Here is an 18,761-nt window from a genome sequence, read left to right as displayed (position 1 = left end):
AATTTTTTCCCTTGCCCCTTAATATGTGTCCAGACATGCCCCTTTCATAGTTTTAAAAAGAAAAGGGAAAGGGCAGATGCACTTTCTGTTAGCTAATTAGTGACTAAAAGAGCCCTTCTGTGGCACTAGAGAAGACAGAATTCCATGTTAAAAGCAAGGGCGATTTAAATTCTAGCTGTAGCAAGACTGAACCCCAGCACAAGCTTCTGGAGAGGGAAAATTTGAATGTGAAAGGATCAAAACACATTCCTGACATAAAAGTCCATTTAAAAAAAATCAAAAGCCCTCAAGTCCTTTTCATTCCAGGTATCAATAAGACATTATTCTCATTCAAAGACAACGGTATGAAAATGCATAAAATACAGGAAGTCACTTGCTGCAGATAATACGTACTCAGAATGTAAACCTAGTCCGTGTTGGTTCTCTAGCAAAGGAGACAAATTTGTTTATTTTTTTCAGCTTCCATTGGTTGGAACCCTGACACCTATTTCTTGATTTCACTAGAAAGACAAATTAGTCTCAACCACTTATTGAACAGTGTTAATTACTGAGATTCCTTCAATATGTATTAAATATGTAAAATGTAGAAAATATCACTTCAACTGACTGAAAGTGATACATACACACTGACCGAAGATTTTCTCATGCATCTTAGTTTTAGGCAGAACCTAATCAGACTTTCTTGCCTGATTAGACATTTTAATATGATGTTCTCCTGCCCCTCATTAGACAGAGGTTACTGAAGTATAAATTAATGCTTGCCATTTCTTACTAGACTGAGATGTTGTGATTTGGAGAAAGGGTAGTGGCCGTTGGAACATTAACTGGAGGTTAAGTACAAGCATCTATACCAGAGTTCAGCAAACTCAGCTCAGGAGTCAAAATTGGCCTCCTACTTGTTTTTGTAAATGAAATTTTATTGGAATGCTGCCATCTCCATCTGGGTTTAGTATTTTGATGGCTGTTTTTTGTGCTACAGCATACACACTTACAATGAGCAGTTGCAGCAGACACCACATGGCCAGCAAAGCCAAAAATATTTACTATATGGCCCTTTACAGAAAAAGATTGTTGGCCGGACATGGTGGCTCACGTCTGTAGTTCCAGCACTTTGGAAAGCTGAGGCAGCCTTACCATGTGAGGTCAGGAGTTGGAGACCAGCCTGGCCAACATAGTGAAACTCTGTTTTAGCTAGATATGGGGGCACACACTTAGTCCCAGCTACTCAGGAGGCTGAGGTGGAAGAGTCACTTGGGAACCTGGGAGGTGGAGGTTGCAATGAGCCAAGATCGTGCCACCACACTCCAGCCTGTGTGACAGACAGGGTGATACCTTGTCTCAAAAAAAAAAAAGTTGACCTTTGACTTCTAATCTCTTTCTATTTTTCCTAAAGCATATCACCAGGGACCTGAAATATAAATGATGGGGCCAGGGCTTGCTTCATGGGTGTGTGACCTGTGACACCACACAGGGCCCCACATGTCTGCATGTAGAAGGGTTCTGCATTTAGTTCAATGCTCTGCTGTTACCATCTTAAAATTTTAACATTTTTGAACAAGGAGCTCCACATTTTCTTTCCTTCTTCTTTTTTTCTTTTAGAGAGGGAGTCTCACTATGTTGCCATGTCTGTTCTCAAACTCTTGGCTCAAGCAATCCTCCTGCCGTGGCCTCCCAAAGTGCTGGGATTACAGACACAAGCCACGGCACACAGACCACATTTTCATTTCCCACTGGGCCCCAAAAATTATGTGGCTGACTCTGAAAGGAGCAAGAGAAGGGCTGAGAGGCACATGAATATAAGGAATCAGTCATCAACACTGATGCAACCTTTCCTTCTGCTTTCACCTGGAGAGTTAGTTCTATTTCCTTTTTCTTGCTTACTCCCCACTTTGTCCTGAGTTTTGTTGATCATCTATGAATAAATGCACCTGTGATTGAGAGATGGAGGGCATGCGTAATAACAAAGGCACGCTTACTTTGACTGAGAGAGTCATAGCCTATGGAGGGCACACACTGGCAGCATCATCTTTGACAGTAGGGAACAGACCTCAAGCCACATGACAGTTTCAACTATTTCATATAAAAATGGGATGAAATAAAACCTACGAGTACTGGGAATATGCACTTTTGCTTGACTTATGTGGATATTTAAAAATAATGACACTCAAGAAGTTTTTGTATCTTTTTAAACTAGAGTAAAACTTCAAAGCTTGTTTTTGTTTGTTTTTCTTAGAAGATAAGATTAAAAGCCAAGTGTAGTTAGTGGTATAGTATGGAATGGTCTCTGAGACAGGAAAGAAGGTAATACAGTTATTATCTTACCATTGAAATTGGATGTAAAACAGAAAACATCATATCTGCTTTTATCTTTATCCCAAAATCCATAGTTCCTGACTCCGGGCACTGTATTCTGGCCCCCACAGGGCTCTCTGGGCTTTGTGATGGGATATTGCACAGAGCCATCACTGAGCCAGCCGGCATTGCACCAGTCCAGCCCGCCCCGCCAGGCATCATACAGCTGATCAAAGGAGGCGATCACAGCATCCTGGTCCAGACACACCTGCTGCGCCTCGTGGAAATTGAGATTGTAGCGCCCCAGTCGTGGAAAGTAAGGGAATACTACACCTGTCCAAAGGAGAAGGCAAGGAGTCATTAGAAATCCCAAAACTAACAACTCTAAGCAAATCCCACCTAGCTGGTGAAAACCATAATAGAGCCTCTATCAGATGAGGCAAATTTTTTTTGTCAACTAGCAACTTTTTCTCATGTTGCTTTTCCCCTTTAAGCATCCTCTCAGTTCTGAGCATCTCATGATCAGCTTTTTTGCTTGATAACTTCAGTGATTTATTGCTTTTGCTAAGAGTTCAACTCTAGCCTTAAAATTCTCTTTTCTGAAGAGATCTGTCTGCAGATTACAGTTTCCAAATAGCCCTCCCTGAGAACATACCATCTGCTGCCAGTTACTAGCCCTGCAATGGGTTACTACTGAGCCCCTGTCACCTAGCGAAAGAGTCAGTATTGAGTACTAGGAGTTGGTGTCAGATACGGAAATACTCAATGTTGAATACTGCGAGCAGAGGGGATGTAGTGCTCAAACAGAAGGTATTTATCAAAATTCACAATGTTTTTCTTAGTAATTTTACCTATATAATTAGTAATTAGTTTTATGTAGTCTTTTAAATGTATAGGGAAGCATACTAACAAATGATTCAAGTTCAGATATGTAACTCTTTTTATATGGTCTTCTAATAACTTGCAGATAAGTAACCTTCACATAGGGGGAGTCTTATTTGGTGAAACTCTTAAAGCAAGCTTGTCCAACCCGTGGCCTGCCAGCCACATGTGGCCCAGGACAGCTTTGAATGCAAACCAATGCAAATTTGTAAACTCTCTTAAAACATTATGAGATATTTTTGTGATTTCCTTTTTTTATTTTTTGTGCTTATCAGTTATCATTAGTGTTAGCATATTTTATGTGTGGCCCAAGACAGTTCTTCCTCTAGCGTGGCCCAGGAAAGCCAAAAGGTTGGACACTCCTGCTAAAGTGAATTCCTTTGTATATCTAACAAGAACATAATTAAACAATTTTATTTCAGATTAATAAGACAGACTTGTACTGTGAGACACTCCTCCATAGAAAGCACCATGGTACGCTTATATGTTTACTTTTAATGTGGCTCTTATTCTTTTTTTTCCTGCCCTTAAATAGCATGACTAAAATAAGGGTTTCATTTAAAAATATTTCCATTATTATTTTTCAACTTCCACATTTATATATTGCAAACTGAAAGTAAGGGGTTTGAAACATTTTTATTATAAACAGAAAAAAAGCTTCCCTAAACTTGTCCTATAAAATGTAGGTACAGAATAGACATCCATTGATTGACTAATGCCAAATAATTAAGTTAAATATTTTGAGGACAGAAGTTCCATAGCAAATGTTAACAGTGTGACTCGGCATTTGTTTTGCCTGGGAAGATGTTATGGCTTTCCAAAACATTTCTTTTGTTCAACTAATTATGGGAGGTGAACGAGCTGCCTCACGACACTCTGCATAATTTTCTTTAAAGACTAAGGATTACCAAATAAGAAAGAAAAGTTGCATCACTTGCTGGACTTTGAAAAGGACTACTGTGTCAAAATATTTCTCTCATGGTTATTAAAAGATAACTAATTTAGAATCATTATTCAAGGGCTTGCTTCAAATTTTTGAATATAATTAGAAGTAATTAGTATTTTAGCACGTGGAATGCAAACATTTGTCCCACTGACACAGTAATTTGGTGAGTTATAGCACATGTGCTATTTTATGAGACTGCAGAAGCTATTCAAGATGATATACAATCAACTAATAGCATAACCAGTACACGGGAAATATTTCTTTAATAAATTGTCCTAAAAGACTCTACAAGAAGAAATTTCAGTGGCCTTAAATCAAGTCATGTCCACTGAAGGCCTCTGTAGGACACGTTTGTCCCTGTAGGGCAATCCAGCTGGCACCATTCATGAAAGGCAGAGCTCCAAGAAGGCTTCCTGATCTCATTCTGCCTTCTCAGGTTCTTGGCTGAAGGATCTATAAGCTGAATTAGAGCCAAAAGGAAGGAGTAAAAGCCTCTCTTGGTTGCCACTAACTCCTGTGGTGAGTGGGCGGGAAGGCCTGGAGATGATTCTATCTAAGGAGGACACTGCCCAGGCACTGAGCTGGGAACCCAGTCAGTGGTGGGAAAAATCCATTGTGGTGCCCTGGTCCCTCGTGTCTTTTATCCTCTTTCCTCAGCCACCCTGGGAGTGCTGATGAAAAGGAAAATCTTCAATTTATTCATTAGAGATTCCTTTTTTTGCTAGATCTTAAGTGACAGAAATCTCAAAGTAACTCAACCTGAAAAGAGAAAGAAACCAGTGGAGTTGACTTCCATTTCCAAAATGGCTGAAGACGGTAACAATGGGGAATGCAGAATATTTTAATTTATGCTAATTTTAAAGACCCGGAAAATCTTTTAGGTTTAAATTCACTGTAGTGTCTTTTTGGGGGACTGTAATAAGCATCAGGAAAGACTTTTCTCTAGTAATTTGTTTTTGATTAACCTCTAAACGTTACTTAAATATAATTGATTTAGTTCCAAATCCAGTGCTGTATATTTTTATTTGAGTTGTTTTCAAATGTAACATAATTTCATACAATCATTTTTAGAAAGTGAAACATGTTAAAATTTTGGTATTTTTCAATTGTAAGAAAAATACAACTAACTGTTGTATCAGCTCAAATGATTTACTTAACAAATCTGAATTACTGTGTGATATGCTGGAAAGAACATATTCCAAGTAAATCAAAGTAAAGCTCTATGCTTTACTTGAAGTTTTAAAACTTTCTCTGTATTCTATAAACTTCACATACACATTTCAACATTACAATGTTTTTATAAGCAGGGCCATTTTTGGAACGACATGATTGTTATATTAGTATTTTATTTGTTGACTTATTATAATTCCGGCTAGTTGAGATTTTAACATCCATTTGCAGAAACCTTTTTGGCTCTGTAGAAAAAGTGTGTAATTCTTACAGCTGAATTATGGAGCAAATAGTTCCTATTATCCAGCGTTGCAAAAATAAGAAAAGTTAAACTTTTATGGGTGGGAAAGAAGGTGGTATGATTATCCAAGGAATATCTGACTCATGTATCCTTCATACTTATATATCAAAAGATAATCAAAAGCTCATAACTTTCTGTGGAGGGCTGGTATGTATCATTACAAAGGAGATTAGTAAGGATGATACATTACATGGGAAAGAATAATACCAAATGATGTGAGTTTAGTTAGTTGAAATACATTTGGAGAATGCATTCTTCAAGATTTAAAATTACCCAGCCCAATTCACTCTAGTTGTTGGAAATATCAGTTTGTTAGACATATGAAAGATTTCTACATCCTGGGACATATAAAAGTTAAAGTAAGTTTTAATAATTACATAAAGTAAATGTTTCTAGTAATAAAAGGCAGAGACCATGTAGCATAAGTAATATGACCTCCCTTAGTGCCTGTCATAGTGCTTATCGGTGCTATGCACGTATCTGAAATTATGTTTCTATTTCTGATAGTTCTCAGACTATAATTTTGTATATTTAGCCCCATTTTCAACAATGGAAGATGAATACAGTGGAAGTTTAGAAGCATAAATGTCATGTTTTGCATATCATTAATTGTGTAGTTATTGATTGCTGAGCCCAGTTAATTTCTGATTCTGGAGCTCCAGCTTGTCCCTAAATTTCTAGTGACATTCTTCTGTTGTATCTGTATAAATCTTGTGGCTTGTTGGGTGCTATTTCAAGGTAGGTAATTGGTGGCAATCAGAGGGCTCTGCCTTATCCAAGATTCTGTATGAAAATACTGTGTTTCCATATCTAATTCCAACTCACATGGAAGTCAGTCTTTGTTAAGGATTTATAATTTTTTTTTTTGTTAGTGTGATTATACAAACAGTTCTTAAGCAACAACTAAGAGCAAGGCACTGTGCTTGATATTCTAGGACATAGGTATGGGTGTGTCCTCTTCCTTTATTTGACAGAATCCAAGACAGAATAAATATATATAGTTTGGAGATTATATATATATATATACATATATATGGTTTGAATCTAAGACAGAATAAAAGCTTGTAATACAAATAGGAGCTATATAATTTAAGCATCATGAAGAATTTTTTTTTACTAATCAGTAACTTTCTTTAGTGTAAATAGCATTTAACCTGGTATTAAAGGACCAACACAATTAAAGATAATGTGCAATTACGGTTGGAAAAGCAGCTCAATCAAGGCATGTAAAATGAGATGCTTCCCTGGCCTTTTGGTGCATGTTAGAAGATTGACAGGGAGCTTGAGTGACAGTTGCCTGATTGGTAGTCACATGTAAGAATGTCGTTGATAATGAAAAAGATCAAAAGAGGGAATGAGAGCTAATAAATGATAACCAGAAGATATGTCTTTTGCTATATGTGGTTCACCACAGATTTTAAACTCTTATGCATATAATCTGCTGCATCTTATTGTCTATCCCAGAATATGTGGAGATTGTCCTTAGCTTATGACAAGTTTTCTATTTTTATGACTTTTATTTTATTCTGATGATTATCTTAATTTGTTGTAATTTGACCTTGAAATATGAATCCTCATCTTACTCTGAAGTATATTTAGATAAAGTAATATCCCATCTAAGTCTTTTTTGAAAATTATTCAGTGGTAGTGGGAGTAAAAAGGCAAAATAAAATAAGATTGGCTATATCATGATACTTTTTGAAGCTGGATGATGATATATGGATTCATTATAGCATTCCTTTTACTTTTCCAAATGTTTGAAATTAGCGACAATGGAAAGTTAAAAATTTTTATCCCACCCTGTCACCAACCTGAGACTGAATGCAGGCAAGCTGGAATGCTGTCAGTGGTTCCTGTTGTTCACGTTTTTGCTTTGAGAAATGTCTCTGTCTTATCTGTGATGCTCTCTCTCCTGCTTTTTCATGCTCTTTACCTTTTGAAAGGCTTACCTTCATGGTCTAAATCAAGCATCTCTTTCTTTCCTTTTTTTTTTTTTTTTTTGAGATGGAGTCTCAATCTGTCACCCAGGCTGGAGTGCAATGGCGAGATCTTGGCTCACTGCAACCTCAGCCTCCTGGATTCAAGCGATTCTCCTGCTGAGTAGGGATTACAGGCATTCACCACCATGCCAGCCTAATTTTTGTATTTTTAGCAGAGATGGGGTTTCACCATGTTGGCCAGGCTGGTCACGAACTCCTGACCCCAAGCGATCCACCCGCCTCGTCTTCCCAAAGTGCTGGGATTATAGGCGTGAGTCATCACATCCAGCCAAGTGTCTCTTTCTTAAGAATGGTTTCCATGACTCCCACATTACATGCACGCTTTTTGTATTTGAAAGTTTAAACACTTTGTATCAAACATTCTTTTACTTGTAAACTATTTACTGAGCATGAATTTTGTTCTTGGCACTTGAATGTCCTCAAGTAGATCATGTTTAACAGACAAAGAAGTTTACAAATATTTACAAAACAGTAAGTGATTAGAACTATAATGGAAGTCTACAAAAGGCACTATGAGAACACCATGAAGGAGGGAGATTTAACAGCTACCGTGAACACAGGACAGGTCCTAGCTTATCACTCCAATAACTTTGGACCTTTCAGAATTTTCTGAAGCCTGAAGCTGCTGAATGCTGCTGCCTTTTTAAAGTCTCTCTTCTACCAACAGAAACTTTCCCCTTCTTGCAAATGCTCAAATCATAGTGGAGTAGAGCATAGGCTTCATCCAATGCCTTTGGTATCAAATTCCAGCTCTAGCTCTTACTAGATCTAGGCCCGTTATCTTAGAAAAGGCGTCTGTCTTAAGCTTCATCTGTAAAGAAGGTTTACTGAATGTGAACAAAATGAATAGAACATATGATTATAGAAATTTGTGCCCACTTATTTTACTGACTTCTGCCTTATTTCAATAAATTATTTTAGAATCTTTAATGGACTATACGATTGTTGAATGAAAGAACAAAGATTGGAATTCTTTCTCTCTCATGGCACCAAAACAGCATCTGTAAAAATATGTATCAATTAAACTGGTTTCTGTGATCACATTTACTTAGCTCGTATGCATATATGTTATATAACAGGGAATGTTCCCTAAGCGTGGAGAATCAGAAGATTTGCAATGGTGAAGAGCCTAGGAGAAAAAAAATTATTTTCTTAGTCTCCTTTCAGCATCTCTAATTGTGTCTTGGAGGAGCCTTGATTTGACCCTGTCATGCATTGTGCTCTAACATATGCTGAAACTCCTTTTAAACAATGAGAGCAGGCTTCATGTTCAAAGCCACCATCAAGCAGTGGCATCCAGCTAGAATTTAGAATACCTTATGCTTATTATGTTTATTTTGATGATTTCCTTCTATTTCTCGTAAGTTATACTGGTTTCTTTTTATTTAGAGTTTCATTTTGTAAAATAAACATAGACTTTAAATATTGCATGCAAATTACTTAAGTTTAGGAAATATATTGTAATATATAAACATAGGGTTTTACAAGAAAAAGTAACAACAGATAATTGACCTGCCCCGGTTACAAAACTGATACTGGCAGAGTTGAGGTGAACCTAAGCCTCTTGCTACTTACTACTAGCTCAAGGTTCTCTTTTTTTTTTCTAAACTTCTTTTTTTTTTTTTTTCTTGGGACGGAGTTTCTCTCTTGTTACCCAGGCTGGAGTGCAATGGCACGATCTCGGCTCACCGCAACCTCCGCCTCCTGGGTTCAGGCAATTCTCCTGCCTCAGCCTCCTGAGTAGCTGGGATTACAGGCACGCGCCACCATGCCTAGCTAATTTTTTGTATTTTTAGTAGAGACGGGGTTTCACCGTGCTGACCAGGATGGTCTCGATCTCTTGACCTCGTGATCCACCCGCCTCGGCCTCCCAAAGTGCTGGGATTACAGGCTTGAGCCACCGCGCCCGGCCTCAAGGCTCTCTTAAAGGGGCAACCTTCAATGCCCCTTTGATAAATGGTCTCAATTAACATTTGATGACAGACTGTCTTCTCTAAGTCAACTCCTTCCATCCTGAATGATGCCAATGTTCATGGATATTAATGTGAATCAGTAAAAACTTAAAGCACAAGGTGGCATGTTCTCAGGGGCCAAGAACTATCTAGGAGAGACAAGGAAAGGTCACAAAAATGTACTTTACAATGCTGTACAGTTTATTAGATATATAAAGCAAATAAATCTCCATATATGTGATAGGATTGCATGGGATTTGAAAGGTCAAATAGTCAGTGATATACTAGTGAATCAAACAAATATTTTTCCAAAAGCCACAAATCTGTCCTTGGGGGTAAAAGGAGCTTCTAGCAAGCATTCACTTAGAGTTTTATGCAGATAAGGAAGGAAGGCATTCTGTCAATGCTGCCAAAATCCACACTTCAGTGTAAAGTAATGCTGAAATTTATGAAAAATAAGATGTCTTGTGATACATGAGAAACTAAGGAGAGGAGTGTCCCTAGAGGGTAGACATTGGGCAGAGGAGAGGCAAGGATGGCAAGGATACTTTTTGTGGTACAGCTTTGTACACATGGTGGTTTTTGAACCTATTGAATGGCTTACATATTTAAGAAACAGAATTCTCCCACAAAATGCCTTGACCGTTTGGTATTCAATGACTAAGAGACTCTGAACCATTATAAAATCACTTCTTTAGAAGAATGTTTAAAGAAATGTAGAAATTACTTTCTTGTTGAATTAAGGTTTTGCAATAATTTTACGGAATACAATAACATACATTTTAGTTAGCAGATGTCCTTTACAAAACATGCCATTATTTTGAAACTGAAATAATTTTAGAAACACAATTAAAAAAAATACACAAGCTGAATTTCTCAATAACCATATAATGGAATTTAAATTTTGACTGGCATAAGGCAGTTTCTGAAAACTGTTAATTCAGTTCCACTGCACGTTTCTCCTAGTTACAAATAGCTTCAATTTTGCACATAAGCATTGTGTGTACATTTCAAACATGAAAGCTGGAATCATAGGCAGACTGTAGAATACGAAAGAATAGAAAAATATGCTAGGCATGGACTTTTGAGTTTTTCACTTTATTACTGCAGTAACCACTAGACATTACTCTTCATGAAAAAAAATCAACTACTAGTGATCATTTCTACATTGAACATGACTTGTAGATACCTACCTTGTAAGTCCAATGCTACCACAGCAGTATCATCTTCCAGTCCTTCAATCACTTCACACTTATATCTCCCATAATCTTCCAGAGTGAGGTCTGTGATAACCAGGGAAGCATCGTTATCATTGCCTCCTTTCAGAAACACTCTACCCTGGTAGCCTCCATAGGTTTTTTTGTGGTATCCCATGGAAACAAAAACATCCACTTCCTTGAGGTAATCTGACGTTAGCTTGGTCCACTTAATTCGGATTTTATGGGTCCCTGAGCCAAATGCTGTAGGGTCTCGATAAAATTTACAAGGCAGTGTAACATTGCCACCTCTGTGTGAGAACACCTTGGCTTGCTCTGCTTCCACAAGTAGACGGGGACCATTTTCTGCTATAATTAAAAAGGAAAAAAAGAAAATAACCGTTAATATACCTTCAGACATTTTTGTAAAATGAAATATGTTACATATACAGGATATCTGACAAAGGATAGCTTCGGGTGATTAGCTTCTCTACGTAATCTCTTTTGAACCATATAGAAAGGTACCTCTAGTAACTAGAAAATATCTCTAAAGTGTCATGTATTTAAAACAAAGGGGAAGAAGTTACATTATCATCAGTAAGAAATATTGGATCTAAGACTCCATAGTCACCTGAAGGTCAATGATTTCGTGATAAATTCTATTTATTATGGTTTCCATTTTTTCTTCTACATTTAAATATCGAAAATGTAGAAACAAGACCAAGAGAAGTGAGAGAGTTGCATGACTATTTCATCAATATAAACCCAAGCATTTTAAGGTAAGATAAGCCCAGCTGGGCTTTCTAATACAGTAAGTTTGTATTGTACTTAACACGCCAAATATGAAGCAACATGATTCACTTTCATTATACTGTTCTGGCCAGAGAACTCAGAACAGCCTTACATTTCTGGCTTCTAGTCAAATATACACCTGTGTTATGCTATTCTGAAGCATTTCAGGAAATATGTATGTATTTCGTTTTCACAGAAAGGCTAGACAAAGGTATTTTTAGTAAATGCTTTTGACAAATTCCAGAAGATTTTGAAATGTATTCCTCAAAATTTGAATGTTAAAAGCATATCCAAAGTTATGCTTCTTTTCTGATTAACCAAATAATTATTTGCTTCTTTACTCCCTTCAATATCCGTTTATTCTCTCTCTGCTTTCTGCTATGTCTTCGTTTTGCAGTTATCTTATTACTTCCACCTTTCCTTTCCTTGCCCTTTTGTTTTCCTCCAAGTCCTTCCTCCAAGGACTTTATTGCCTTCCAAAGAGCACCACAATATCCTGAGTGTGCCAAGTCAGCAGGTCTGCCGTTTTCCACATACCAGCTGTTATTTTCAGATCTTGGCTTTCTCTGGGGTTTCCCTCTGGCTGGCACATTATGATTTGACCTTGACAGTGTCTCTTAAGGGTGTCCAAGATTTGAGAATGAGAAAGTGATATAAGAGCTCCTGGATGTGGATATCTTTGTGTCCATATACAGCTTTCAAAAGCCACCAAAGCTGCCTTTCACATAAGTCTGCAGACCTCCTGCCTTGGGCAGATAGGTGTTGAATAATCCTTCGCCATAAAGCATTTGAGATGTCCAAATCACTGAGAAGAGTAGCTATGTTGAGACATATGGCAAATATAGGATTTGGATTTTAAAATAGAAAGTGTCTGAAAAATAGACATAGCATTTCTATTTTTAACATACGGAAAACAGAATTATATTTTTGAGTGTATCATTTCATTTATACTGAGTTCCAAGCCTCAAAAAGCTGAAAAGTTTAGCAAAGTCATCAATGCCACTCACTTTGAATAGATAATGAAATTGTAGGATAATGGCTTCATTTAGTATTTAGTTAAGATAAATCACAAATCCAGCTCATTAAGCATTTCCTTTATATTTCATTCTTTATCTCATTATTTAGGACCATAGAATCTCAAGCTATAAAAGATAAATCTATGCAACTCTACCTTATGTATAATTTTTCCATTACAATATCCACAATGCCTGCATCCAAGTTCTACCTAAACATCTCTAGTGTCTGCTTTCTAGAAGGAGGAAAAGGTGCTGTCAACTAAGTTTTCTCAGGAATGCCCGAGGGTCATAGGGAATATTTCCTTACCAGTATCTTGTGGGGGGCAAAGGTGGGGGTGTGAACACCCCAGGAGCTGGGCCTTCCCATGCTGGAACCTAGTTTAGATATGACGCATAGCTATAAGAGGTCACAGTTTCATTATTCTTTCAAGTTGTTTAATTCAAAGTCAAAATTAATGTCCAAATGCACTCGCATGGGATTATTATGGTAGTTGCGAACAAGGGCTTTAATGTGACATAGACCTTGGCCTAACCTCACTTCCTCAATTTACTAGCTCTGTAGCCTTGGGCAAGTTGTGCAACCTCTAAGCCCTAATTTCCTTATATGTGAATTACAGAGACTGATACCTACCATATACAATTAACCTAATACACATAAAGCATTTAGAACAATGGCTGACCGATGCTGTGTGCACAAACTACTAACCTGTACCTGCTGCTTAGATTTACACAGTATTTTCCAACTAAGATACTGCCCAAAATAGAGCATAATTTTGACATATATTAGTTTTCCATCGTTTCACTTATTTATAGTTTTGAATCATGTGGAGTAAAAAGTAAATATATAAAATGCCACCTGTGAGACTTGGAAATTTGTGAGGTTTAGTGTAATCATCAGCTGTTCCAGAATGAATACAACGTCTAAACGTTTTATAAATTAAAGAGTTAAGGCAAAGATCAAAACTCTTGTATAAGGGACTCAGACTTCTAATTTTTTTCTGTGGTTAACTGTAAACCATCTTGCAGTATTTTAGAAGTGTAGGTTTCTGATTATGTTTTTGTTTTACTTCTACTCCAGCATTGTGAATAGAGGATGACTTATGTCGTGTAATGTTGAAAATTAAGCAGACACCAAACACCCACTGACCTGCACAAAAAATAGTTTTTCTAACAAACCTATCAACATGTATAAAATTCTACCATCCTCATTTGTGTGTGTGTGTGTGTGTGTGTGTGTGTGTGTGTGTGTGTCGAGGTAATAGATCCCAGAAGTCTCTGGCTGAAATTCAAAGAACTCTAGCAGAGAGATGTAACATATTTAGTGACTGAGGCCATTAAGGTTCCTTAGGCTAAATTTCCAACATGGCTTTGAGAATAATGTTTTTGTTTGTTTGCTAAAGAAGATCTACACTGCAGATTAGACAGCACTGGGCATTGCTGGAGAAGTGATCTGTTGCAGAACATGTAAGGTGTGGAGGAATGAGCTCTGGCTGTGAGTCAGGAGCTCTGGGTTCTGTTGCAGGCTCTATCATGCCTTAGGTCTTGGACTCTGACAAGTCTACCTCACGAGAACCTTGAGCTTGTTGCAGTTCTCATCAGGTGCTAAGTCACAGGTTGTCATTATAGAGACCAGCCAAGAAACACACTGAATTAGACAGGGAAAGGAAAAGGGATGAAGACAGAGGAAAACGGAACCACGGGTGCTGATTACAAACTTTGGACGCTTTTGCCTAGAGAAAGTCTTGAATCTGATAATTGGATTTAAACTCCTGAATCAGTTTGAAATTAATGTCTGAATCACAACTGTTTGATTGATGCTGAATGTGGTGGCTCACACCTGTAATCCCATCAATTTGGGAGGCTGAGGAGGGCAGATCACTTGAGGTCAGGAGTTCGAGATCAGCCTGGTCAACATGGTGCAACCACATCTCAACTAAAAATATAAAAATTAGATGGGAATGGTGGTGCGTGCCTGCAGTCCCTGCTACTCAGAAGGCTGAGGCAGGAGAATTTCCTGAACCCAGGAGGTGGAGGTTGCAGTGAGCTGAGATTGCGTCACTGTATCCGAGCCTGAGTGACAGAGAGAGACTCCATCTCAAAAAAAGAACTGTTTGATGAACAGGCAGTTGCATAGCAATTGAAATGTGAAAGATAAAAATAAGCCTTGATCATTAGAATGAGTCTTGTGTGTTTTTCTTTTTAAAACAACATGGAAAAATAAATAAAACTACGCAGTATACAAGTGTCCATTTCCCCTTTTCCTTTCAGTGTGAAAAGGTGCACATAAACACTTGCATAGTGTTGAAGAGCTTAATTTTGTCCGTAAATGAGACTTGTATGTTGAAGATATATGACTAACTGGGGAAACTGAAGATGTCCATTGGGGAATGAAATTTTTTAAAGTGCAATTTACAAGTAAATAAATTTCCCATTTCCATTAGTGACAATGACTTGAAAGATCCGATGCCCTTCAAAGCTCAGAGTTGTCTCCAGGGGAAACAGCAGGGCCTGGTGAGAACACTAATGGGGACTCACTGAACCACTGGGGCCTCGTTATTATCTTACAAATTCTGCTGTGAAATCCAGAGGACATCATTTGGTTTCACCAAGTAATAAAAGCAGTGGCGTGACCAAACAACTGATATTTATACTTGCTATGAAATTTAGATGAAGACTTTTAAACAATAGGACAAAAACAACTGGAGAAAAATAATTTAAAACTATGACATTGGACCATTGCCTATTGTTCTTAGTCCTATTAAAGCATAACAATTTTTTTGGCAGTTCATACCCACAGAAATCTAGGTGACAGAAAAAAGGAAAGGGCGATACAGATAAAAGTTTATTTTGTTGTTGTTGTTGTTGTGGTTTGTTATTTTTTTTACTTTTTTAGATGGAGTTTCTCTCTTGCTGCCCAGGCTGGAGTGCAACAGCCCAATCTCGACTCACTGCAACTCCGCCTCCCGGGTTCAAGCAATTCTCCTGCATTAGCCTCCTGAGTAGCTGGGATTACAGGCACGCACCACCATGCCTGGCTAATTTTTTGTACTTTTTAGTAGAAACAGGGTTTCATCATGTTAGCCAGGCCGGTCTCAAACTCATGATCTCAGGTGATCCGCCTGCCTAGGCCTCTCAAAGTGTTGGGATTACAGGCGTGAGCCACAAACTTTTTGTTTTTAAGCTGTACAAAGTCACACCTTAAACTTAGGTCATTTGTAACTATACATTTTATGAATCATCACAGAAAACAATAACATGAAATTGGGAGCCCTCCTGGAGAAGGAGAAGGAAGATCGGTTGTCAGGGGCTACCTCGCTCCTCTCTCCTCTGGCACTAAAAAGCCTTTTTCATCCATCCGTCCTCATGGTCCTCACACCACTCATTTTGAAAGTGAAGCCCTTGGGAAGCTCCCTGATACAAATACAATTTCTATGAAAAAAAAAAAAAAGTTTGTCTTTTTAAAATGAATGAACAATTGTGCAAGATAGCCAGTCTTGATGTTGGTTACCTTCTCCACTCGTGTATGGGTGAAGTAGACTGGAGACTTTTGGATTTCTCGGATCAATAATAATTAAAAAAAAAAAAAAAACCAACTGTGGAATGTATTTGAGATGGCTAAATAAGAACATTAAAAATCATCTCTCCAAGAAAAAACCCTACCACCATCATTATTTTTTCCATTGTGGTAAAATATATATTTTAAAAATTGCTGTTTTAACCATGTTTACATGTATAATTCAATGCCATTCGTTACTTTCACCTTGCGCAACCATCAGCAATATCCCTTTCCAAAACTTTTTCATCATCCCAAACAGAAAGTTCATTTTTTTCTGACATTCCAAACTGATAGACACAGACTCAACTGTCAGCTCCATAATGAGTTATTTGAAAAAAAAAAAGCACAAGGTTTTAAAAATACTTCTTTATTTGGTGACATTTATTGACACTTTAGTAGATTTGGTTGTGTAAGACTAACACTTTGGAAGCTGTTCTTTTCTTTAATGTAGCCAAAGCCTGCAGGAGAATGAGCAACCAGCATGGATTTGTGTCCATCACTGTGCTTACTATAGTCTATTGAAAACAATCACTCTGCCTTGTTTACGTTGTTTCTCCAGCATCAACATAGTGCCTGATGCAAAAAGTGCCTGTGATTGAAATATTCTAGTGCTGCATATAGCTTGGGCTTAGCTATGGCAGTAAACATGGATATCTGAGCTTGCTTTACACCTTACTATCTTTTTGAAATAAAAACACCTTATAAAAACAGTTACATACATTAAAGACACAATATTTAAGTAGAATATATAATTTAAACATTTGTCTCTCATTGTACTTTACACACTACATTTGAGTAGGACATGTAATTTAGAAAATTAAGAGTGCCTTACTTATTAACTTTTAACTTTATAATTATTTTGCCTCCTTCAGAATGGAAGAAATCTAATTTTTCCTGAAACTGCTCACCTGGAGTCAGAAGAATCTATCTTTGGTCAGGATTCTGATGTCTAATCAGATTGCATCAGAAACATTTCCAGGTGCCCACCCCCATCAATGCTGACCCTCTCCCTTCTCATCCAGCCTTTACTGTCCTTTCAAAGAGTTCATTACTTTTAATTTGTGAGAGACGAAGTTTTAGCTTGCTTCCCCAGCTATTCTTGAATGCAAAGGATCTTGAGCCTCTAGAAGGGAAGATAGAGCAAAAGGTAGTAGAAAACTGATCTCATTTTTGCCTTGTGCCTCACCTACTTGATTTGAATTTGAAACCTGGAGCTGAGCACAGTGGCTCACGCCTATAATCCCAGCACTTTGGGAGGCCAAGGCTGGTGGATCACCTGAGGTCAGGTATTCAAAACCACCTTGACCAACATGGTGAAACCCTGTCTCCACTAAAAATACAAAAATTAGCCAGGCTTGGTGGTGCGCACTTGTAATCCCAGCTACTCAAGAGGCTGAGATTTGCTTAAACCCAGGAGGTGGAGGTTGCAGTGAGCCAAGATCATGCCACGGCACTCCAGCCTGGGCAACAGAGCCAGACTTTGTCTCAAGAAAAAAAAAAATCTGGACTTTTTCTCTGGCCCATCTTTGCTTTCACCTGGAAGTTCAAACTGTGACCTGAAGATACAGAAATACAGAGAAGTATGTGTGCTTTCACCATTTGTGAGAATTGAAAAGTTTGTGTAGTTTGGCATAAAGTATATCTGAAAGGATTCAGAAGAAACTGACAGCCTTGGTAGACTATGAGAAGTTGTGGGGGAAAGTGCGTAGAGGAATGCTTGGGAGATTTTCACATGTACACTTCCATATTTTAAAAATTTTGAACCATGTGAATGTACTTCCCATGCACAAGCTGAATAAAAATTGCATAAAAATAAATTTAAAAGTTGAGGGAATTAAATTAACAAATAAACACAGAAAATCTAGAGTCTCTCTGGAAACATATACAAGAAGCTGGTAGCCATAATTCTAATATATTATTATAATTGAAAAGTTATATTTTCTATTACGTATGTCTTCAATTATGTTGTAATTAAAGGATTATATACCTATTGCTGTGTTACTAAACATGGTATCTTTAAACTTGTATTTAAAACATGAAATACATGTTTCATCTCATTTCTCTATTTTTTAAAGATACTATTGCCAAAGATACTAATTGTTGTCTAGTTTTGAGCCATAAAGGAAAAAATCCGTATGCTGAAAATAGGATAAGTGGAGATCGCTCTTGGATAGAAAGTGATTAGTGCTGTTTTTCATCATCTGTGACCCTGCCTTTTGGTCTCACAGGCTACAAGATCATACTCCCCCATCCAGCCCACCTCCCAGTGCTGCCAGGGGCTTCCTTCTCCGTAACCACTGTACAGTCTTAATACTCTGCTCTTTCCTATCAATCTATAGCTAAATTGTGTTTTTATAATTTCTCAATGGCATGTTTTGCCTTCCTGTTGAGATCTGCATTATCAGATGTGATGTGCTATGAAGCATCCTTGTAGGCATTAACCAAATCCATCATTTTCCCTTTCCTTAGAGCTAAATGGATCATGTCTTGGGAAACTGCTCATTTCTAAAATATAGCATTGTATTGAGTGATGCTGATCATGAATGGGTACTATATTAGGTCGTATTTAAGTTTCATAGTAAAAAATGAAGATAAATTGCATCACTATTTTGGAGCCTGGAGGTTTATCTATGGCAATGTTTAAAAAAAGTTTTTCTA

At 37.6% G+C, this 18,761-nt stretch overlaps 1 protein-coding gene across 4 annotated transcripts in view; it reads right to left on the bottom strand.

The window, feature by feature from the left end:
* The window catches only part of HAPLN1 (hyaluronan and proteoglycan link protein 1), an 84,565-nt gene that overhangs the window by 4,009 nt on the left and 61,795 nt on the right, over positions 1-18,761 (bottom strand). For 2 of the 4 annotated variants that reach the window (XM_032276682.1, XM_032276675.1), the window contains exons 3-4: positions 10,737-11,108; positions 2,323-2,625 (exon numbers count right to left, since the gene is read on the bottom strand). In XM_032276682.1, the coding sequence (XP_032132573.1) occupies positions 2,323-2,625; positions 10,737-11,108 (675 nt within the window). The remainder of the gene's footprint in view (positions 1-2,322; positions 2,626-10,736; positions 11,109-18,761) is intronic. The other 2 variants (XM_032276686.1, XM_032276685.1) reach the window with 1 other exon arrangement.

Source organism: Sapajus apella, unplaced genomic scaffold, assembly GCF_009761245.1.
Source record: "Sapajus apella isolate SASKATOON/1434 unplaced genomic scaffold, GSC_monkey_1.0 scaffold1, whole genome shotgun sequence".
Classification (NCBI taxonomy): domain Eukaryota; kingdom Metazoa; phylum Chordata; class Mammalia; order Primates; family Cebidae; genus Sapajus; species Sapajus apella.
Note: the sequence above shows the minus strand (reverse complement) of the source record. Positions and strands in the feature narration are given on the sequence as shown.